Below are 24251 nucleotides of genomic sequence, written 5' to 3'. Positions count from 1 at the left end.
TGGCACTGTTTTCAATAAGAGTCATTGTGTTCATGGTCCAGAGTCTGGCAGGAATTTTTTATTTGTTTGCTTTTATTTTGTTATTAGACACCTGGAATGCCTGGGGCAGCTCTGTGCCAAACCACAAGAAGAATGAAAGCCCAGGACTTCCCTTGGGTCACCAGCTTCCTTGAGCTTGGTTTAAGAGTAAAATCTTCCCGAAGATAGAAGTTTGGGAATTTCCCATTGACTCACATTTCAGAGAAAGCTTGTACTTAATCGTCAGAGCTCACAGCGAGCCGGAGTGAGTTCAGGAGACACAAGGACAGGACACTTCGCTGAGAACCGAACCAGTGACCACCTGGCTTCCAGTAAGTACTGCTTGACGTGACTGGTTGGGGTTCTCAAGACTGTGCTGATCTGGAAGCTTAACTGAACAGAATCACTGTTACGGGCTCTCTCTTCATAACCTTCTTGGGCTGCACAGAGGGAAATAGGACCTCTTGGTATCACACTCATCAGATTTCATTACAATGAACAGATTAGGCAGTAAGACTGGATGCTGTCTCCTGAACAAGATCAAAGAGTTAAATCTGAAAGGCTGTTTTATTTGGGGGCAATGACAAGAAATGAAAGCCAAACTCTGAACAGACTTAATTCTTTTTTCTCAGGTGAAAGGAAGAGCAAAGTAGTTCAGACACCAGCTCTCAAGTTAGGACGCTGGCTCTGCTTCTTTTTAGTTATGTGATCAAAGGCAAATTACTTAATCTTTCTGGTAACAGTTTCTTATCTGTAAAATGGGTACTGTATCACTGTAAGAATAATGTAAATGTTATAGTATTGTTATATCTCATTGCTATGTTGAGTCTCACTAGATTTCATATATGTAATATATAATATTAAAACTTTGCTTACATTATATCAGCAAAATTTATAGAATAGATTTCATATGTATGAATATAGTAGATTTCATATATATGTATACATATACTGAATTTCATAAAAATAATTTGAAATCGATATAGATCATAGGCAATATATATTATGTGAAATCCAGAATATGTATACATATATGTGAAATCCTTTATATACATATATGTATATGAAATCTATGACACAGATTTTGTTTAGAAGTGCTTGGAATGTATGAAGTACTCAATACATGCTAGTCATTATGAAACAATCATAGAATCATAGACTATCCGAACTGAACATGACCCAACAAGTCACACTTGTCAAGCACCTATAAAATGCTCTTCGCCATATTATTTCAAGTGATGCTGACAGCAATCCTATGAGGGTGGTGATATTACCGCTTCCATTTTATAGATGAAGGAACACAGGTGTAGAGAGGTGCTATAAGGTACCCAAGATCACATGTCATAACTGATGGAGATGAATCTGGTTTCCAGAGTTAATACTCTAAAACTGCCGTCTCATTTTACAGTGGGTAAAAAAATACCACCGTTAAAAAAAAGCAGGAAGAGTGGTCCCTACACGAGACTTTGGGGCCCTTCACAGACATTGGAAGGCCAGAAACGTCCTCCAGAGCTCTCCTTGCCGCCCACGGTGTGCAGGGAGCATGGATGTGGGTGGGAGCGTGGAGCGGCGCGGGGCTCTGCACAAGTAACCTCGCTCGTCCTCTCGCAAACGCAGTTTTCCGTGCATAAAACGAGCTGTCTCCCAGGACAGTTCTGCGACACCAAAGCAGTCATGTGAGCAAACACATTTTACAAACTGTAAAGGCTTAACAAAGAATTATTCTATCAAGAAAAAGAATGATTTGGGGCTTTTAAACAAAGAGAGCTTGCAGTAAAAACACTGCTTTAAAATATGTTCCCCTCAAAGCGGTGGGGGTGGGGGTGGGATGAATTGGGCGATTGGGATTGACGTGTATCCACTGATGTGTATAAAATGGATGACTAATAAGGACCTGCTGTATAAAAAATAAATAAAATAAAATTCAAATATTAAAAAAAAAAAGTTCCCCTCAGCTAGTCTCTCCTGCACAGTCCTGCAATCTCACCTTTGAACTCCATCGCTCACTAGGCTAAATGCCCTGTGGGAAAGGTGGTCAAGTCCCACATGCAGGGATGAGGGGAAAGGCGATGGGCTGAGAACCACTGGCCCCCAATTCTGCTTCAGGCAGTGAAATCCCTGCAACTGGAAAGAACCGCAGGGATCTAAAGCAAAACCTCAGGGGTAAATTTTTTTTAATGTCCATGGTTGGCAAATTTTTAGCTGGGTTCTATTCCTTTTCCTTGTACAGAAATGCTCTTCCAGGGAACAGAAGGCTTTGGTCTCAGCGGCCTGGTGCCCATTGCACAGAGCTAAGCGTGGCCCTTACGCCAGGGGAGGGCTGAGGGCACCAGAGATCCAACATATGCCTTAAGATCCCCCAGGGACCTGTTTGTTACGTCACTTGTTATCTGTTTGTTATTTGTTCAAATAATGACTATCGTTATTATACAGAGATACCTCAACAGAGAAAACCATTTTTTAGTTAGGGAATGTGTGAGTTCTAGGTCCAGGAAAACCCCACTTGTCTTCAGAGGGTTCCCATGTGCCTTTCACAGATCACCAGAAGTATGCTTTGAGATCTCGCAGTCTTAACCTTAAGACTTTCATCTCTGTTTACTATATATATGTACACAAATAGTATATGTATACATGTATATCGTATACTATATGCGCATGTATATATATATATATATACATGTGCACACACACACACTATAGTATAGTATATGTATATTGTATACTATATGCAATATACATATATATTTCAGGAATTTCCTTTGAGTCATTTATGCCCTGGGAGGAATGAGTGGGTTTATGCTGGAGAAAGGGAGACCTCAGGAGAGGAGGAATGACATCATGCCAACTGCATGGTAAAGAGCCCTTTGCCTCTTCCCACTTCCTGGGACTGCCCTGGGACTGCCCTAGCACAGCCCTGTTCAGCGTTTCCTCCTATTTTGAGAGTCTGATTCAAGGTAAAACTTGGTCACCAATACATTCCCGTTTCAGAGATCTCACCTGCCCCGTGGTCTCTTACCCTGTGGGATTCCTCTCCTCGCAGGGCCCCGTGTCAATCATGGGATTGCCAGCAGATCTGTGCAGGAAAGGACTTGACCTCTAGAGTCAGTTTGACCATGTCAGCCTCAGCCCCCAGTGCTGGGCAGCCCTGGGAACGGGGCACACAGGCAGTGGAGGCAGTTTACGGATAGGGGTATGCCCTGGTCCTTGCTCTAAGGTTTCCCTCTGGAGAAAATGAGTTCCTGGCATGGAGGAGGGCTTATCTTGGGCTTCTTTTTGGCCAGAAATGCTTTCTCAGCTGCAGTTCGTCCATAGCATGCTGCCCTCTGCCCTGTTCTCGTCTCTGTTCCTTGGTGGTGTTGCTATCCCCAGGGGCTGTCTTGTCAGAGCCACTTATGAAGCAGGAGCAGAGGAAGTCCAGGGAAGATGCTCCTTTGGTCATCCTAGCAACACCTCCACAGAACGGGCACTTGGTGAACACAGGCTGCTTGGGTGGGTCCTCATTACCATGGCTACTATCAACCTCAAGGGCAGAATGGGGAGAGGGGAGACGATAAGCCATCTGACCAACGTTGGGAGCACCATCCTGACGCCTGGTGATTGAGTGGCTAAGCCTATACCGTTGTTTGGGGACTAACGCTTAACCCTTCTTTTTGACAGGTGAGAACAGGCAGCCATGATGGAACCCAAACCTCGGAAGAGTTCAGGTACCCAAGGGACATATTCTCAGAAGGAAAAAACTCTATTGAAAATAATGATCAATTCCCATCACACTAACCAGGATACAGAAGATGGTTTTAGTAAGGATAATTATTCTTGGTGTGGAGAACGTAGCGGAGGCTATTAGATTCAGCTGATTATTTTGTAAGAGCTCACTTATCTAGAAATTCGGCATTTTCTGATTTTCATGGACCAAATGTTCCGTTTGTTGCTGGGAGATGGTACTAACAGCAAACTATAGCCCAGAAAAGACTGGAGAATATTTCCTTGATTTTATATGAAATTCTCACTTGGAGACACTGCCAAAATTGTTATCAGGGCTTATTATGAGGATAGGTCAAGGGGTATTATTCAGATGTTCCCGCTTCATGCTCACATGCCTCACTGTAGTTGATTGGTCAGAAGTTTAGGATGAACTAACTTAAAAATCAAACTATCTGATTCAATTCCGAAATGAGTATTTTTGAATATTTATTCGAAGCACCTATTATTAGTAAGTCACCGTGCTTTGTATTGCAGAGGATGTACAGGTTAATTAAGAATAGTCATTCTCTCAATGAGTTTGTAATTTCATTGGGATATTAAGATAAACACATTCTAGCAGCTGTATTGGGAAGTTAAGATAGGCACATATGATCAGGCTATGATAGGTAAGTGCAAAATTCTGTGGAGTCTGAAGGGAAAAAAAGCAAACGCGTCATGGAGCTGGCCCCTAAAGGCTGTATAGGGTTTTAAAAGAGATTGGGAAAGACGGCACATCTCAGCAGAAAGGGACGGCATGACCGAAAGCAATGAAGTGGGTTCGAGGCAGGTTGTGTTCAAGGAGAATGTGGCTGTAAAATAGGAAGGACGGGGGGAGAACAGGAAAGTGGTGCTATATGGTGCCGGATATTGACCTCACATAACCAGCAACGCTTGAAGCATTTCAGCACGGAAGTGGTGTCATCAGATTTGCTTTTTGGATTGCTCATATTTTTAGAAAAATAGCTTTATTGTGGTATAATTGACATACAATCAACTGCACATATTTAAAATGAACAACTTGATAAGGTTGTGTGTATGTGCCTGGGAAACGATCACCACAGCGGGATAGTACTCACATGCATCACTCCCCAAAGTCTTCTTGTGCCTGTTTAGAATCCTTCCCTCCAGCACCCAATCCCATTCCCCATTGTTCTGCTTCCTGTCACTCTAAGTTCGTTTGCATTTACTAGAGTTCATATAAATGGAATCATACTGTATGAACTCTTGTCTGGTTTCTTTCACTCAACATAATTCTTTTGAGATTCATCTATGTTGTTAACATATATCAAGAGTTTTTGGTTTAGGTAGTCAATTGAAATTTTTTAAATTAATTAATTAATTTATTTATTTTTGCTGTGTTGGGTCTTCGTTTCTGTGCGAGGGCTTTCTCTAGTTGTGGCAAGCGGGGGCCACTCTTCATCGCAGTGCGCCGGCCTCTTCACTATCGCAGCCTCTCTTGTTGCGGAGCACAGGCTCCAGACGTGCAGGCTCAGTAGTTGTGGCTTACGGGCCCAGTTGCTCCGCGGCATGTGGGATCTTCCCAGACCAGGGCTCGAACCCGTGTCCCCTTCATTAGCAGGCAGATTCTCAACCACTGCGCCACCAGGGAAGCCCCGTCAATTGAATTTTTATGTCTTAAATAGTCAGATAAAAATTTCACATATTTATCCTTGCAGTTACCACTTCAGCATTCTTCATTCATTTGTATAAATTCAGATTTCCATCTGGCATCATTTCTTCCACCTGAAGGATTTCCTTTAACGTTTCTTCTAATGCAGGCCTCCTGATGCTGAATTCTTTCAGCTTTCACATGTCTGAAAATGTCTTGAAACTGCCTTCGTTTTTGAAAGATATGTTTGCTGCCTATAGAATTCTAAAATGACACTGTTTTCCTTTCGGTACTTTAAATACGTTGTTCCACTGGGTTTTGATGTTGTTGTTGTTTTGTTTGCGTTGTTTCTGATGAGAAATCTAACGTCGCCCTTATTTTTTCTTCTGTATGCATTATCTCTTTTTTCCCTCTGACAGTTTTTAAGGTGTTTCTTTATCACTGATTTTGAGCAATTTGGCTATGATGTTCCTTGTTAGAGTTTTCTTCCTATATTTTGTGTTTGGGGTTCCTGACCTGCTGAGATTTCTGAGATAGTGTTCTTTAAATTTGTAAAATTTTCAGCATTATTTCGTCAAATATTTGTTTCTGTCTCCCTCCCCCACTTCAGGGAATCCAGTGACCTGAAACTTGAAATTGTCCCACGATGCACCAGTGCTCTTTTGTGTTTGGGGTTCTTTTTTCACTCTCCATTTGTTTTAGTCCCATTAATCCCATCCAGTGTTGTTGTTGTTTTTCTGAGACATTGTGGTTTTCATCTCTAGAAGTTCACTTTGGATCTTTCTTATATCTTCTATATCTCTAACTTCTTGAATGTATAAAATACAGTTGATAATAACTGTTTTAATGAACTTCTCTGTTAATTCTAACATCTGTGTCAGTTCTAGGCCAGTTTTGAAGGATTGATGATTATCCACATTATGGGTCCTGCTTTCCTGTCTCTTTGCATGCCAGGTAATTTTTGATTGGTTGCCAGACCTTGCAAATTTTACCTTGTTGGGTGCTGGATATTTTTGTATTTCTACGAATCTTGAGCTTTTTTCTGGGATGCAGTTAACTTCCTTGGAAACAATTTGATCCTTTTAAGACTTGCTCTTATGATTTGTTAGGTCTGGAGCAGTCCTCAGCCCAGAGCTAATTATTGCCCACTACTGAGGCAAGACCTTCCTAGTACTCTACCCAGTCCTCCATCAATGATCATTTTTGCCAGTTTGGCTGGACGGAACTGGCACTTTTTCTGGCCCAGTGAGCACTGGGCACTCTTCCCTCTAATTTTTTCTGATGGTTCATTCTCTGGCCTTGGGTAGTTTCCCCACACATGTATACTGATCAGTATTCTTGAATACTTGAGGGCGACCCTGTGACTGTCTCTGGGATTCTCCCTCTGTGCGGCTCTTCCCTCTGTCCTATGAGCTCTAGCTGCCTTGATCTCCCTGAACTTTCAGCTCTGTTTCCTCCGCTCAGGGGTCCACCTGGGCCCACCTCAGTTCCCCTTTCCTGTGCTGTGGACTGGAAACTCCGCCAAGGAAATTGTAGGGCTCACCAAGTTTGTTTCCTATCTCTTAGGGATCCATGACTTTTATTGCCTATGACCAGTGTCATGAACACAACTAATTTATATATTCTGTATTTTTTGTGTGTTTCAGACAGGAGAGTAAATCCAGTTCCTGTTATTTCATCTTTGCCCAAAGTACAAAATTGGCCAGATTTGGCATTTACTCTCAGGGCTATGTCGAGGATGGTTTTGAAGATGCCAAGAATAGAATTAGAGGGTCAATCTAGACAGTTACCAAAGCAGTATAGTGAAAAACGTATGCAGGCCTTGAATTCATGTGACTTTAATGTATTGAAATGTATGAAGGTCTTGAAGGCAGTGGTGATAGAACAGAGAGATAGGGGTGGATCCAGGAAGTAAAATGGACATGACTGATGACTGACTGGACAGAAGGGTGATGGAAGGGTGAAACTTTAAGAGGACTCTAAGTGTTCTAGGAGGGGAGGCTGGATAGATGCCACCAAGTGATCTAGGGCACCTGCGAGAAAAGGATGAGAGAAAGAAGTTTATGGGAAATCGAGGTGGAGATGTTCAGGGCCAAAAATGATCTATCCAAGGGTGAAAATACTGAGATTTTGTCCTAGAAGTTCCCCTAGAGACTGAATTTTGCTGATCACATCCCTGGTGTGGTGTTTAGCATATTTCTCTGTTTTCTGTATTTCCTGCAAATTGGATCTAGAGGGTTGATGAGGTTGTTTCAGTGTTTTTTGATCAAGGCTAATCCATGGATGGTGTTGTCCATTGCTTTTAAAATAAATGCAAACTGTACCATGGTCTAGTGTCTACCAGGTGCTGCAGGATTCATCTGCAGCCTCATCTTATACCACTCTTCCTCTCTTACTCACTCTGTTCTCTTACTCCACTCTGTCTCCTACTGGGGAGACAGCCTCTCGGTAGCTCTAGGGAACCGCTCTGAAGGGGTAGGGGGAAACCAGCTTATGTATGACTTTTGGCTAGAAAATACAATCAGTCAAGAATACATCTCAGTAGGGCTTCCCTGGTGGTGCAGTGGTTGAGAGTCCGCCTGCCGATGCAGGGGACACGGGTTCATGCCCGGGTCTGGGAAGATCCCACATGCTGCAGCTGGGCCCGTGAGCCATGGCCGCTGGGCCTGTGCGTCCGGAGCCTGTTCTCCGCAACGGGAGAGGCCACAGCAGTGAGAGGCCCGTGTACCGCAAAAAGAAAAAAAAAAAAAAGAATACCTCTCAGTAAAAGGTTGCTGTTAGTCACAAAGAACAGATACCTCAAGTTAATGATTTTAGTGCTCATCTGTGTACGGGAAGCTGCCAGGATTTGGATTCATTAAAATTCTTCCTGAAATACCTCTGACTATCTATGGGGACTGTTTTTCTAGATCACAGAGTGCCGCATCCTGCTTTTCATCCTGTACTCCTCTCAGGGTGCACTGTCGGTCAGGGACTGCAGTGGCTACGATGCTCTTGGCTTTCCTTTATTTTTCACCTCCATTTTACAAATGAGGAAACTGAAATTTAGTGAGTCAAGGTGTTCTGTAAGTATTTGTTCGGTAAATAAATCTGTGAATTTGTCCAAAGCCACACAACCATTAAATAAAGGAGCTAAAGCTTTTTGCTTTTGTTTCCTTCTGTTTTTCTCTTTCCTTTTTTCTTCCTTGGTGGGAAGAACGGGGGCAGCAGGCGGAGCTGCTGCAGAAGGAGGAGAGGCAGGGAAGGTGAGGACGGCTGGCTGAGAATTACTGGATACGAGCCTAATGTCTCCATCAGCTGTAGTACCTAATCTTCATTCTGTTTTCACTTAATAAAGAAGTGCTAATTCTTTAGTAAAGGCTGTCTTTTACCAAACCATGGATGAACTACAACTATAGCCTGGATGTAAAAGCAAAACCAAGGTCTTCTTTTTAAAATAAATTTTATTTTAGCAACATTAATTTTTTCTAGATAAGGAAAGTAGTACATATTTCTTGCAGACCTTTTCAAAAATATAGAAAAAATCAAAACTGCCTATACATGTCCATCCTCACAGAGAAGCAATTAACATTTTGGAAAGCTCCTATTTAACCACTCTGCCACCTTATTTTCAATAGCAGGTGCTTTTGCTTTTGTTTGGTAAGTCAAAGGTCAAGGCAGAATTATCTTGCCGCTGCGGCTGGTGATTCAACAGGAAGGGAGACAAATCTTTGCTCACATCTAGAGAGCCACCGGCATCCGGAGAGCCAGACAGGTGTGAGCTGAATTAAAGAGCTTCTAAATGTCATCTGAACAAAGGTCCCGACAGTGGATGAATAAGAATCACACACTTGGTCCTGGGTTTTTTGTTCTCCTGGCCTATTATAGATGTGTTTTTCCATAACTGAATAATGTGAAGACCTTTCCAGCAGTAAACAGTGTTCTCCAATTGAAGCAGTTCTTCTCAGAAATTTATAGGGAACAGACTGAGTCCTGTTCACTTTCTTTTATTAGGCAAACAATTTACATTATATTATGAAAATGAAGTCTGCAAACAAGATTACTTTATTAAATCACCACCTCCTCAGCTTTTCTTCTCTGCAGTAAGTATTCACAAAGATTTAACAGGCCTCCCACCAGCCTCATGAGCATTTTTAAAATCCTTTCTCTTCCTTTGAGATTTAACTGAGATGCAAAATGTTTTCATTTTTCAGACCTCTTGGAAAAAGCGGCTTTTCATCCTGTCAAAGAGTGGAGAAAAGGGCTTTAGTCTTTCCTATTACAAAGACCATCATCACCGAGGTTCTATTGAACTTGATCAGTGCGTATCCAATCAAGAAAATGTTTATAATAACAAATACTAACGTGTTGCCTGCAAAATAGAAAAAAGATTAGAAAACGTTAATTTGTGGAACTAAGAGTCCAACTGAAATAGGAATTCGGAATTAAGTTTTAGGCTGAACAAAGTATTTTCAATCAGTGATAAACCAGATCTAAACTTATTTTCTAAAACTATTGGACAATTTTCAAAGTATTGATCAAACAGATCTAAAGTTTTATTCAATTTGAAACTTAATAAAAAACATTAGTCAATTTCTTCCTAATTTTGTATTTGCATCCGTTTAATACTTTATATCTATATCTAACAGAAGTTCCAGTATAGAAGTCGGCATCAGTAACCATGAAAAAATGCAATCCGTACAGAAGATGTTTAACTGCCATCATGACGAAGTGATGTCGATCAGGGCCACTAACAGGGAATACTTCCTCATTGGCTATGACAGGTAAGTAGTAAGACAACACAGGGTGTCTCCTGTATGCAAAATAAAAAACAAACAAATAAACAAAAACATTTTAAACCAGTACACCATAAACATGCCTTGACTAGAAACCCATGGCCACAACCTTAAACACCACCTTGGCAGTCTTTATTATGTGTTAAAATACCTTGACAAATCACAGTATTCATTTCCTAGGGCTGTCATAGCAATGTACCACAAACTGGGTGGCTTAGAACAACAGAAATTTGCTGTCTCACTGTCCTGGAGACTAGGAGTCTGAAATCAAGGTGTCGTAGGCCATGGTTCCTCTGAAGGTTCTAGAGAAGATCTGTTCCAGGCCTCTCTCCCAACTTCTGGTAGTTCCTTGGCTTGTGGCAGCAAACCTCCAGCCTTTACATGGCAGTCTCCCTATGTGCACGTCTCTACGTCCAAATTTCTCCTTTTTATAAAGACACTAGTCATATTGGATTGGGACGCCCTTCTCCAGTCTGACCTTATCTTAACTAATTACGTCTGCAACAACCTGACCTGACTTCCAAATAAGGTCACATTCTGAGGTACTGAGGATTGGGCTTTCAACATGTGAATTGAGGCGGGGGACACAATTCAACCCATAACTGTCACCATCACCGCGGATACATTTTATGTACAAGAAGCCAGTACGCTAGCATCTACCCAAGGTACCTATATTAGGGAGTGGCTATGCTCGTCCCCGAAGGAGTCTTCAGTTTTTAAGAGGGGCTCCTGGTGCTAGCGAAGATGGCAAATGGATTCTTTGCGGGCGATTATCTGCTTGACAGAGAGGCTAAAGTTGGAGAAGGCAGCTGTACAGAGGAGGTGGCAAATGCTCAAGCCCAAGTATCGGTATGAAGAGATTTGATCTGCTGCAGATCAATCCCCAGGCGAAAACCTTTCCTTACAATTGTCTTGGGAGTCAACAGAAAGAAGATGTGATTTATATGCATTTGTTCAAATACACCCTTAAATACATGCACTCCCTAAAGGGAGGCGCACCTAAATAGCTACACCAAATGGCTCTGACAGGTTAAGGGGCCCCTTAAGAACACAAAAGAAATCCGTTTCAAAGTCAAAAGCTCCAAACTCTGTGATTATACTGTTACTTTCCACTTTTCTTCCCATTTCTCTGAGCTTTGCTCACAAGGGTGGCATGAGGGTTAATTCTGGTGTGTTAGCATGGAGGTGGTAAGGATCCAAGGAGGGGGGGCATTTAAGCCACTCAAGAAAAAGATCCTGGGGCTTCCCTGGTGGCGCGGTGGTTGGGAGTCCGCCTGCCGATGCAGGGAACACGGGTTCGTGCCCCGGTCCGGGAAGATCCCACATGCCGCGGAGCGGCTGGGCCCGTGAGCCGTGGCCGCTGAGCCTGCGCGTCCGGAGCCTGTGCTCCGCAACGGGAGAGGCCACAACAGTGAGAGGTCCGCGTACAGCAAAAAAAAAAAAAGAAAGAAAAAGATCCTTATTTCCCTGGTACCTACCCCATTGCCTGTCCAATCTTAATAAAAGAATCCTCCTCCGGTTCAAAATGAGCGCAGGCGCCGTTGTTGCCACATGCCGGCTGAAAGTTTATTCCTATCAACAGGGAGAAGATTAAAGACTGGGTCTCTTTCTTGTCATCCCTCTGCTGGAATAGAAAAGCAGCACGCCAGAATACAGGGGTAACTATTTCACTAATAAAATAGCGGGACACCTGAACAAAGCCCTCTTTCACAAGGAAACAATGTGAGCTATTTTTTTCCCCCTCCTTAGCAACTGGCATTAATACAAGGAATAAATAAGTGAGAAAATGTACATCCTTGTTATTTTTATGACTAACAATAGAAAAAAATTCTTTTGTGTTTTGCAAGAGAGCTAAAATACAGACACTTCAAATTTTCATTATTGGAGTAGGAGGAGTGAAAGCTAACTGTGGCCTTTTTTAATAGTAGCTGAAACTACAGTATTTTCCATCGTTGTTATTCAAGGTACATAACAGCTACCTTTGGAATGACTAAGTCCAGGGTGGTTTCTAAAAAACATGCTTTTTACCTATCTTATATTTTCAATATAAGGTTTCTTTGATGTAAGTGCCAGAAATTTTAAGTTGTTTATTTACTTCATAAGAACCTTTGCTAATTTACCTAAGTCCTTTCTTAGGACAGACCTTTATAAATGAAACTTTGGCCTCTAGGTATCGTTTTGACATGGTTTCTAGATTGTTCCATGCTTACAACAAAAGCAGAGGCCAAGGAGAAGGGAAAGCAAAGTGTGTCTACAAGTGCTCAAATGATTAGAGTGAAGGGGTGGGGTACAGAGGGACACAGCATTGAAAAGACAGGTTGAGGGAAACTTAGAGCATCTCTGAAGGCCAGGCTGGGAGTCCTCAAGGGTTTTGGAACAGGAGAGACACAAGACCAGCTCTTGTCTAAACGGGAGAATGCTGGCCAGCAGTATAAATGTTAGTGGTCAAAGATTGGAAGCAGAGAGCCCCATGACCAGGCTGTTGCTTCATTCTAGACAAGAGATCAATCATGCCCTGATTCCAATATTCCTTTTTGATAAGCAGGAGAAACTCTCATTTGGTGATACAAGGCCCTCTTCAGACCCCATCCCTCTCCTTGGTCTTTCCTACACACCGGAGGCTGTCAGCACGACCACAGCAAGAAAAAGTCTTCCAGACATGGTAATCGGACTTACCTCTCTTAGGACGCCCTGCCTGAGAGCCAGCTGATGCTTCAAAAGTCAATGTATTTGACATCTTCCTCAAAGCCTAATCCACCAAAGAATGATTCTTAGTCCTATGATCTATCCTATATTTAGTCTGTTTCCCCTCCCACCATGAGCCTTACTGCTTGCCCTGCCTACATCTAAATGTATTCATTCATTTTGGATGCTCTTTGATATGCATCCAGGTACATCGGGTATGTTGGGTGGAGATCCCCCCAGCTAAACAAAAGCCTGGATGGTAGCCTTTTCCTTCCTTTCACCAACAGGGCAAAGATTACTTCTGTAAAAAAAATTCCTCGAACACCACTTGACCATCTGTACTGCTGAGGCAAAATCAGAGTTCTTATTATTTCCTCTATTTACCCAAATCAGTCTTGCTTCTCCGTGTGTGTGTGTGACTTCATTTCTAATGAAGTCCATTGGAGGAAAAAACAAATAATACATTTGCCCCTTGAAAATGATTTGTAATTGTGCTTTCAGCTCTCTTGGATTTGCAATCTTCCCAATTCTGGATATTATTAATGAACAGGCCGAGTGGTGTTTTTTCTTCTGCCATGGATGCTATTTTGTCCCTTAGAGATGTAACCACTGACTTTGCCTTTTCCCTGGGTACCAGGCACATCTTAATAGGGCATAGCCTACTGTTTTATCTAGCTGGAAGCTCTCCAACTATTTTAAAAGCTTTCTGTAGCATATCAAATGCACCAGGCCAAACACTTCATTTGGTATTTGTAGGAAAGGTGGTAGGAAATGGGGTTGAGAAAGATAACTCTTTTCAGTAAATGCCTCTAGCTTTTCACTCCTGTACCCCTTCTCCCTAGAGATAATATTATTGGTCATTTCGCCTTTTCATACTATGTATTCCAATCCAGTGATTTTCCAATCAGCTTCAGTTAAGAGAACCACCTACCTTGTTGGGAGTTGTTGTTGCTGTTTCTAAAATAAAATGGGAACCCTTCCTCATCCCAGACTCAGCATGACCTGGCTTCGTGAACTTGGAGCTCGAAAAACGGACACAACTTAAATACATCTTTTTTTTTTTTTAATCACTTTCTTTCAAGGACTTGCTAGAGAACATTCAGGGTTTTTTCAACCCCCCCTCCCCCCTTGCTCTAAGGCATTGTACTTGGAAGAATTGAATTGTACTTATAACAATTTTCCTGCCAGGCAAAGCAGCTACTTTGTACTGTCCTGTATCTATTAGAGAGGGAAGCAGTAATTGGTTGAACCTAGATCACCTTGAAGCCTACAATTCATACTATCACATGATCGATGCTACAAAATTGCATTGCTATGGAAACAGTAGAATTATATAAGCAGAACACAAAAGAGGAACACTGAGCGGAAAGGGAAAAGATGCAGTGCCTTGACCCTGGGCTAATTAGCTTCTCAGATGGCACTGAATGAAAACTAGAAAAAGATGAGGGTGGAGGATTCAGTGGCGGAGCTTAGTGACTTAGAACACCACCCACCGGAGAGAATTACTTGTTCTGAGTTACAGGACCCAATAATAGAGAAAAACCTGAAAGATGGGCTTATATTTTTATATCAGTGGTGACCCAGACTCAAGAAGCAAGTTCAAGTTGTGTGGGCTTCTAGATGTAACCTTGGAAGATCCTCGGATGTTCTCAACCCAATTAATCTATTATGCCTTTTCCAGAAAACATGTGGTTTAATTCTGTCTCTTGCAAAGACAAAGAAAAAGCATTAACTCTGTCTTCATCTCTTTATTCAGCATTTAATGGAAAAAAGGTCTTCAGGACTCAGAGAAGCTCATCTACCGCATGCCTTCTTGCCAGAGACCGCTCAAGATACAGAAGAAGAGAGTCATTATATTTATCCTCGAAGTATTCGTAGAGAGGTAACCCCTTCTGTTTACTAATCATTTACTCCTTCTACAAATATTTACTGAGCCCCTGCCAGGCACTGTTTCTGAGGCATTAGGCTGGTTTCAGAATCAGACACAGGTGATGTGCTCACAGTGTTGACACTTTAATAGGAACCAACCATGATACGAGACAGAAAGGGCTCCATGCTGAAGAGAGATGCTCGTAAAATGCTCAGAAGGCATGAGGGGTGGTAGGCGGGGAAGCTGACTTCCAGACAGAGGCCAGGGGAAGTTCCATGGAATGACATTTGGCCTTACATGATAGGCAAAATTTGGACTTGAGGGATTGATCTGGGGAGTCTTTCTGCATTCTAGGAAGAGATAATAATAACATGAGCAGAAACAACAATACCCTTGGGTGATAAATTGTGTGGCACATACCAACCAGTCTATCGATCATTTGGAATTCCCTACTGAGTGCCTTCTGTGTGCGAATCCTGTACTGTGCTAGGCATGGTGGCTACCAGAAAGGACCTGATATCACACCTGCCCTCAGTGCTCACAGTCTTACCAGTTACCACCTGACGATGCTCCACCAGGGCATGGTCAAAGAGCTCTGGAAGCAAACAAGGTCCTACTGTATAGCGCAGGGAACCATATTCAATATCCTGTGATATACCAAAATGGAAGAGAATATGAAAAAGAATGTGTGTGTGTGTGTGTGTATATATATATATATATACACACACACACACACACACATATACATATATATATTGGGTTGGCCAAAAAGTTCATTTGGGTTTTTCCATAACAGCTTATGGAAAACCCAAATGAAATTTTTGGCCAACCCAATATATATATATACATATATATATATATGTGTATATATATATATATACACATATATATGTGTATATATATATATAGCTCAATCACTTTGCTGTACAGTAGAAACGAACACAACATTGTAAATCAACTGCACTTCAATAAAATAATACTTTTTTTAAAAAATAAAAGAGCTCTGGAAGCAATAGAAATAAAGACAGATTTTCTGTCTCCACTGGAGTCAGGGAGGGCTTCAAGACACAAAATGGCATTTGACAACATATATGATGAATAGTTCAGTTGAGCTCTAACCCAGCGTGAGTGGCATATTAGGGGAAAAAACCCACAGCAACCAGAAAATAGAGCCAGACCATAATGGGTCTTGAATGCCAAGTTGACTTCATGCTGCAGGCAGGACAAGGGGCAGTGGTGGCTTCTCAGTTAGGAAGGGGCAAAACCGAATTCTCTTCTAGTACTATTAACCCAGCAGCTATATTCAAGGTGGACAGCAGAGAGAAGAGAATGGAAATGGGAAGTAGGAAGGCAAAATTGGGGGAAGGGAGGCAGCATTTCCCAAACTGGGTTTTTCTATAAGATGGTGACTTGTTCATACCTAAGAAGCAGTCTGAGGTGAAATAAGTTCTGGAAACACCAAATCAAAGTAAGTTACACAAGCTTCTTCACTGAAGAAGTCTCAGCGCCTTTTTAGTATGCAGTGGTGCATTATAAATAGCCCAGCAGGATACAACGCACAGCATTCCCCAAGCTCGTTTGACCACAGGACCCCGCTTTTCATGCCAGTGCTCTCTGGGACATGGTGACGGCGACTAGTCTTTCGTGACAGTCCAACCAACCAGCCAGGTGGTACTGAGCGCTAGCTGTATGCCCGGCGTTTGCTAGGTACTTTACGAGATGCAAAGTCTAGTAAGGCAGATAAAACTAAGCTGGAAGACCACCACAAAAATTAAGTACAACACCGTGTCGTAGAAGTTCAGAGAAGGGAGGGGTTGGCAGTGGCTGAGGTGATCAGAGGGGGCTATGGGACCTCAAGCCAGGCCTGAATACAGCTTCATTAGACAAAAGAGAAAAGGGGAAGAAAACTGCATGAAATGGGCACTAGAAGAACACCGTTTGTGGGGGCGTGGTGGGAGGGCTGGCTTGACTGGAAAGAAGTGTTCCAGTGATGGTTCATGGTTAATTTGTTAGGTAGGCAATCGGAAGCCCCTAGGGTTTTTGAGAAACCATTGCCCCAAATGACTTAGTTCCAACAGGCTAGTGGAGAATCCCCAGAGGACAGTATTTTCTAGAATCCTTACAGCCCCTTGAAGTAACCTGACTGCCTGTGAGCAGAGTAGCCCGAGGCCAGCTCTGCACTGTGTCGGAGCCTTTGACCCACTCAGGTGTCGTGATTCTATAATAGTATCGGTTGGGCAAAAGAGTTCATGTCATTAAGTGCCTAGTGATGACACAGAAAAATGGACAGCAATTTACTCCAATAGGACACTTGTATCAGGAACGTGGGGAATCCTAGAGAAGAAAGCAGATTTGGAGTCTGCCAGAAGCTTTACTGGTTCATTCCCCCAGAATGAGCACCACTGTTCATCCAATGGTAGGCATACCGTTTCAGGGACCAGAGCCATCAGGTAGTGGGTGACAAGGTACCTGGCTTATTGATAGACTCACATCCTTACGTCTCTGCCTCTTGTCTATAGTTGGAAAATGATATTGCTGCCAATGGTTCTGGTGAACCCGTTGAACCCATTGGACCTGGTAGTCCAGACCAGGTCTCCGAGGCAGTTGAGTGTCATTACATGTCCATGAAATCCTGGTAAGTAAAACTGCCATACCTTAAAATTTGATCTTAGCTAATGTACTGTTCTGGAACAATTGCTACCAGATCATTTAAATAGTTGATATAATAATACAAAAGCATTACCATAGACCAACACGCCATTCAGTCATCTCAAAACGAGTAAACGTGAGAATGGTTTCTCTACCCATAGAAAACCATTAGTGACATCCTGGGGACATTTTCTGTCTCCCGGGGCAGTTCTTTTCTATTTTGCATTTACGTCTCTCACACGCTCCCTTTGTCTCTCCAAACCCTCCCAATGTAAAGGGCTATTTTGGTCCCATGTCCATTTTTAGAAGGAAAGTTTATTGGATCTGGTTCTAACTGTAGCTGGGATTCTGATGGTTGGACATACTTCAAAACCTTGTTAGTTTTCACATGGCTGTTAGCTACTTAAATCTGATTCACACACCACGGAAAGCTGTAAATAGATAACGCTGAAAAAGGGTTTGTGTTAACTTCTTGTACTCTAGTGTTTCCAAAGAGTCGTCCCGTAAGTCTGCTGATGGCAAAGAGGAATCCCAGACCCTGGCAGATATCCTGAACGGGGAGCTTCACCCACAAGAACAAGGCTCAGGAACGGGCTCTTGTCTTTCACCTGCCAATACGGAAGCACAGATCACGAATGACAAAAAGGGGGCGGCCTCACTAAGTGTTGTGCAATTGTCTATACTAATCAAGTAAAGTTCTCATTTCTCAAATTTTATGAGCCCGTAGAGCAAGGCAGGCTTCCATTTGTACTCAGAATTCACATTTTAATCTCCAACTGAGCCAAGAATCTGTCCAGCTTGCCCTTCTCACTGATACAGTAACCAAGGACAGTGAATACCAGAGTTGGAAGTGCAGTGAGCAGTCCCCAGGGCTGTGAGTGGCATTTTCAAATACTTGAAAAAATTCTGTCCTTTCAGGTTCTGGAACCTTGGATCACCCTGACCTGGGTTGTATATCACCCAGATTTTACTATTAAAATGACAGGCATGCAAGTCACATGAGGTTTGGTTGTAGACTAGGCTGGAGAACTTTCAGGTTTTAAATGATGCCAAGAACATTTGGTGAGATCGTTCTCAACTTTAACTCTTTTCAATGTCTCCTTCTGTGGAGAAGTGTGCAAACTGACATGATATATAATGAACTTCGTCCATTTTTTACTCCTTTTCCATTGTCTACCATCGCTACCACATCCCAAGGGGGTGGAGGAGGGCGTTAACGAGTAACTTAAATTCTTATTCTTCTCCAAATGTTTTGGACAATCTTTAATGGCATAATACCGTCTCAGATGTCGGAAGCCAAAGTCCATTCAGAAGGTACGGTTCAGAGCCAGAGAGAGTCGCCTGACTTTTACAAATGTCTTGTAGTAACACCCCCGATGAAATCCAAGTGGAGAAGCTGAACATGTTCCTTTCTCCTCCTGACATCATAAACCATCTTGCTCTCAGAGAAGCTGCAGGACGGATATGGTAGGTAGGAGATTTGAGGGTTACTGATTATAAATGGGGTTGGATGATATGAAGACAGTCATTATATCTTGAAGCACCGTATGTGGCAAAACTGCCTGGAGAACTCGGACTCTCGTGCTGCTGTTGTCACAAAACGTCTTTGACTGAGGCAGAAATAAGGATACTGTTGTATAGGAGGGACAGCTGGGAGATAGGTGGGCATAGGAGGACCCAAAAGTCCAGGAAGCACTAAATTTCTGATTTTTTGAAAGTGAGGAAAAGTGGGCAGGAATACGTATAGTCCAAGGAAATCATTGCCAAACAACGAGCAGTGAGTATTTGATGAATGAAGTCAGTGAGGTCAACAAGAATCTAAGGTCTAAAAGAAAATGGCATACCAGGGTCGAAGACTTCTAGACATCAGGTAAAAACCTGCTGGTCAGGGACTCAGACACAGAAGATTGTGTGGCAGAGAATTTTCTTAGAATGATCACTGTTTGTTTGATTCTACATTCTTTTAAAGACCTTGTAATTCATTTTGATGGAAGATTACATTTTTAGAATAGAAGAAAGCTTGTTCATGTAAACATCACACATCAATTATAAGTTCTATAAGAGGGCAGGAACCACAACCTGCCATTTTTCCGAACTTCCCACAATCTAAGGCTCAAAACATATTTGACGGAAACTATGGACTCCTTTACACCTGAGCTTACTCATCTAATAATTCATCTATTTTTGCATGACATATTCACTGGGTGCTCACTTTAAATACTGGGTTTTTCCGTATCGTCTTACGGAAAAACCGGAACGAACTTTTTGGCCAACCCAGTACGTAACATCTTCTGTTTATGGGGTTATAAAAAACCATTTTTTTAAAGGTGGTTTCATACTTCTGGGGTTTCAAAGCCGTTGAAAAAGACAGCTGCATAAACAAGTAAATATAAAATGCATTTGATCTGAGCATACAATAAGCGAGGGGCTCAGACAATGCAGTAGAAGTCCAGAGGCAGGAGAGATTAATTAAGGTAAAGGAAGGGTGGCGTAGGAGGGCTTTGGAGAGGCAGTGTCATTGGAGTTGGAGTTTGGAGGAAGACTCAGGCTCCCAGAGTAATGATAGAGGAAAGAATATTCCAAACAGAAAAAGAGAGTTCGACTACTTCAGATGTAGTTCAATATAGCTAAAGAAACTAGTAATAGTAGTGGTAGAATGGAGTGAGGAGCCCCATCTGTATCTCCATCTGTGCCCCGCACTCCCAGCAAGCACCATCTCACTCTTGTGTTGGATGCTGTACCCTCATTGCAGTGTGGCTCAGTGGGATGGCCCCCCGCACCTGGGATGCTTATTTTTTCACGGAGATCACCTTTTGGCCGTGAATGACCTGAAGCCCCAGAGCCTGGAGGAGGCTTCCTTGTTTCTCAGCCGGTCCATCCAGAGGGAGGTGAGTCCTGCTGATTGGCCCTGGTCAGGGCAAGAAGGAACAAGATCAAGGTCTTGGATGGTGTCTGAACAGTGCTGTGCTCTGAAGACAAATGAGATTCTGCAATCTGCAGCCGCCATATGTAAATAAGAGAATAAGAAGTGTATATAACACTTCCTAAGATACTTCTAAATAACAAGAATGTTATTTTAGGACCCTTTTAAAATTCCTTTGTGTCAAGTAGTATTTGGAGGGAGCACTGGGCTAGGAGACTGAACGGCTGGGTTCAAGACCTCAGGCGCAGCATGACATGGCCAAAAAGAGCTTGCAGTGGAATCAGGCAGGCTCAGTGTTTACATCCAACCTCCTTTAACCAAATGGTGCCTCAATCTTCTCTTCTGTAAAATTAGGGATAATGATAATGCTAGTTATTGGAGAATTAAATGAGATAATATATAACATGCTTACAACAGTGACGGGCACATATTAGGTGCTCAGTATGGTTACTATTACTTCTTCTACTATTGGCTGGGGAATGCTGAACAGGTTTAGCTTTTTTTTTTTTTTTTTTTTTTTTTGCGGTACGCAGGCCTCTCACTGTCGTGGCCGCTCCCGTTGCGGAGCACAGGCTCCGGACGCGCAGGCTCAGCGGCCATGGCTCACGGGCCCAGCCGCTCCACGGCATGTGGGACCAGGGCACGAACCCGCATCCCCTGCATCGGCAGGCGGACTGTCAACCACTGCGCCACCAAGGAATCCCCCAGGTTTGGCTTTTTAAGCCTCCATTTCCTCATCTTAGAAATGGACATACCTTCCTCGCAGACTTATTGTAAGAATTATACTGAACATGTGACTATGGACCGAGTACGCGTGTCGTTAAAAGGCTCGCCATGTTTCTGCCTATTAGTACAGTCTCCATACTGTTAACTCCTTTCCTGGTCTATTTTTATTTCTGACATGCCACTTGACCTTGGGAAAGTCACTTCCTTCTCTGACAAGTCAGTTTCAGTTTCTTCTCTCTAAAATGAGAGGGGGTTGGTTTTCAAACTGTACTTCTTGGACCCCTAAGACCAGGACAGGAGGAGAGGGGAGGGAGAGGACGGTGTTCTGGGCTTTGGCTAGTGACAGCAGTGTATGTTTATCATTATTTTTTCATGTTGGAACTTCCTGTTACCTCACCTCGAGGAAACAGTAACTTGGCTTAGAATTTCTGAAAACCACGGTACAGGAAGATCTCTCAAATTTCTTCCAGCTCTGAGAGTTTATGATTAAATATGTCTTATCTCTTCTGCATCACACAATAACTTTGTTGGTTAGACAAATTGTACTACCCCTACTATCTAGATGGGAAAACTTAGTAAGAATGAGGGAGTTGTCTACGATACATAAATAGTGAGTGTTAGAGCAAAAGGACTCATTCATTCCTTCACTCATTCACCATTTATTGAACGTCTATTGTATGCTGTATTCTCTGCTAGGTCCTAGAGCCACAAAAATGGCCTCGGCCTGAGCTCAAGGAGCTTACAGATTAGTGGATAAAACAGGTATATTATGTGCTAGTTACAGGTGCAGTATGTGCCTTGAGATACGAACAGAGGACCATGGGATCACAGAGGAAGAATGAAGTTAATCTATTTGAGGGAGGCCAGAAAGGTGTCTCAGAGAAGGGGATGCTTGACTTGGGTTTTGAAGACTAGGGTAGGAGTTTGTGTGGTAGCAAAGGGAAGCTTTTAGGAGTCCAGCCCAACGCTCTAGTAACTGTAATATATTTCCTCGGCCAAAGACCCATGCTGTGGCCAAGTGTTCAATATAATCTTCTGAAAGTTACCAGACAATACGCTTATCCAGAGACCTAGGCATCAGCTCTGAAGCCAAGAAAAGGGTTTTTCCCTGGGAGCAGATCCAGGAGGAACTCCACCTGGGTGTTGCTGACTGCAGTTTATCAAGACTGCCTTCTAGATTGTGGAGTCACTTGCATAAGAGGGACTGACAGCATTTCTTTTGGGCTCATTCTGCCTGCCCCCCTTTCTCCTAGATGCTATTGAGAAATACACGTGTTCACCAATATGATTATTTGAAGATCAAAAAACTCCCCAACTTGCCCACCCCTACCATTCCTGATCTATTTCTTTATGTTAAAAACAAATATCCAGTCCTTTTTAAAATTCAAATAGCTGGTCCCTGAAAGGAAAAAGGATAGTGGAAGATGGGAAGATATGGAACGAAAGGAGGGGCAGTCAAAGGCCCCTAATGTTTTACAACAGCTGAACCAAGCAGATGTACTTTCCATCCTTGAGAATGAAGTTGACAGAAATGGGAATTTGGGGTGAGCGTGGGTAGGGACAGGAAGGGGAGAGAATGTGAGATTTTAAAAGGAGGGGGAGGAGATGTGCATGGGAAAGGGGAGGAGATGCTAGATTGCAGGAGAAACACATAGAACTTCACTCTCCTCCCAATTTTGTCAGGGGCTGGTCCTGTCTGGTGGTCTTATTTGGATTCTCTTGTTTCAAGAGGCTTTTTATTTCTTGGTACAAATGGGCCCATCTGGACAGGACTGATGTACTCTGGAATCTGCCCTAAGGGCTCAGGCCAGTGGAGGCCAGAGAATAAAAATCCATCTTCCACATGAATATATCAATATAAGTCATCCTGGTTTTTTCCAGCCCAGATTTTCCTCAAAACCAGCTTCAAAGGGTGTGAATGAGGACAGACTGACACTGAGAACCAACAGTCCTAAAGATAGTCTTTAGTCATTTAATGTTCTTCTTTCTTGTGTTTTAGAAAGTAAAACTCACCATCGCTCGGATCCCAAATTCAGAGAAATTCCACGGAATAGCCTGTACATGCCACTTACCAGACCAAGGCATTAAACCTTCTAAACTGGATACGTCTGTACTGGAGAGGACACTGGAGAGGAGCCTAGCCATTCAAAAGGGTCAGCAGAAAGGATCTGGAGAGTAACGTGCTGGGGCCCACTGCCGACAAGCGAGGATGGGCCCCAGACTCTGTGCTGAGCTCCGCCCCTCACCGCTGTGTGATAGCAGGCAGTCAGCACAGCTCTCTGAATTTCTCCATCTGCATCTTAACAATGGGAATAACCATCCCATCTCTGGCTATTGCGTCAGGATGTTGAGAGGCCCAAGTGGGATGATAACTATGGAACACAGTGAAAATGTAAGGCCTTATTATCTCAGACTTTGTCCCAAACACCACAGACCGAGATGGGGTAAGTTTCTCATCTAAAGTGTGCTGTGTGTTCTGTGAGGTCATGGTCCACACAGTCTCTTCTTTGTTAGGGAATGGACAGTTGGAAACACTCATTTCGGGAAGCCAAGATTCCCGAGAGAGATGTGGTACCGTATCAGCCTTCCCAGACACCTCCTGCTGTTCATCACATGCAGAATGCTAAGACACAGTGACTTCTTGGATTCAACGATCATCTTATTTTCTTAAAGACCAAGGAACAATTTCAGAAGTCCAAGCAATTTTAAGGTTATATCCAGCAAAGTTTGCTTGCTCTACAAGTAATAAGGGAACTGCTTAGCACTTCTAAGTTTGAAAGTTCTTAACTAATTGATGCATTAACTCATTGATCCTAAAAGGCCGAAAGGTCAAGTCTTCTTTCATAAATAAGAAAACAAATGCAGAGAACTAAAGGATGAATCAAATGGGGGAACGGTAGAGCAAAAGAGGCCTTCGGAAAATAGATCTTACTGTGTTGCCATTTCACACGGGAAGAAATCAAGGCCTCAGACATTTAATGATATATTTCTTCATGGCTCCTGGTTTCATAGCCATTTAGTGGCAGAACCAAGAATCTAAAACCAGCTCTGAGAAACAGCTGTCCTGATCTTCACTTTGTATTTGGATTTAGATTTGAAAACACCTTCAGCACACAGATGAGACACTCAAATATAGTTCATTTTCTGTTATCTAGATTGTACACAAAAGTATTAAAAAAATTTTCATTTGCATGCCCTATTGGACCTACTGTTTCTTTTTCTTTCTTTTTTTTTTTTTGGTAAAGCTAGATTGGA

The 24251-nt window shown here is 42.7% G+C and overlaps 1 protein-coding gene across 1 annotated transcript; it reads left to right on the top strand.

Moving 5' to 3' along the window:
* PLEKHS1 (pleckstrin homology domain containing S1) lies at positions 1-24251 on the top strand. The gene is made up of 13 exons (XM_079900032.1): positions 1-350; positions 3676-3722; positions 9362-9450; positions 9562-9668; positions 9997-10131; positions 11726-11801; positions 12686-12805; positions 14585-14710; positions 17218-17333; positions 17831-18037; positions 18713-18814; positions 20100-20235; positions 22996-24251. Exons 2-13 carry the CDS (start codon positions 3692-3694, stop codon positions 23173-23175), a joined length of 1425 nt encoding a protein of 474 aa, XP_079756158.1. The 5' UTR covers positions 1-350; positions 3676-3691; the 3' UTR covers positions 23176-24251.

The sequence above is a fragment of the Stenella coeruleoalba genome (assembly GCF_951394435.1).
Source record: "Stenella coeruleoalba genome assembly, chromosome: 16".
In the NCBI taxonomy this organism is placed as follows: domain Eukaryota; kingdom Metazoa; phylum Chordata; class Mammalia; order Artiodactyla; family Delphinidae; genus Stenella; species Stenella coeruleoalba.
The sequence above is the reverse complement of the archived record's forward strand: the minus strand, read 5'-3'. Positions and strand labels throughout refer to the sequence as shown.

Coding starts and splice junctions, on each gene's coding strand:
- PLEKHS1 (XM_079900032.1), top strand. CDS start 3,692: ATGATGGAACCCAAACCTCGGAAGAGTTCAG. Junction 9,451..9,561: donor CTCAGCTTTTCTTCTCTGCA/GTAAGTATTCAC, acceptor TTCATTTTTCAG/ACCTCTTGGAAAAAGCGGCT. Junction 18,815..20,099: donor GAAGCTGCAGGACGGATATG/GTAGGTAGGAGA, acceptor CCCTCATTGCAG/TGTGGCTCAGTGGGATGGCC.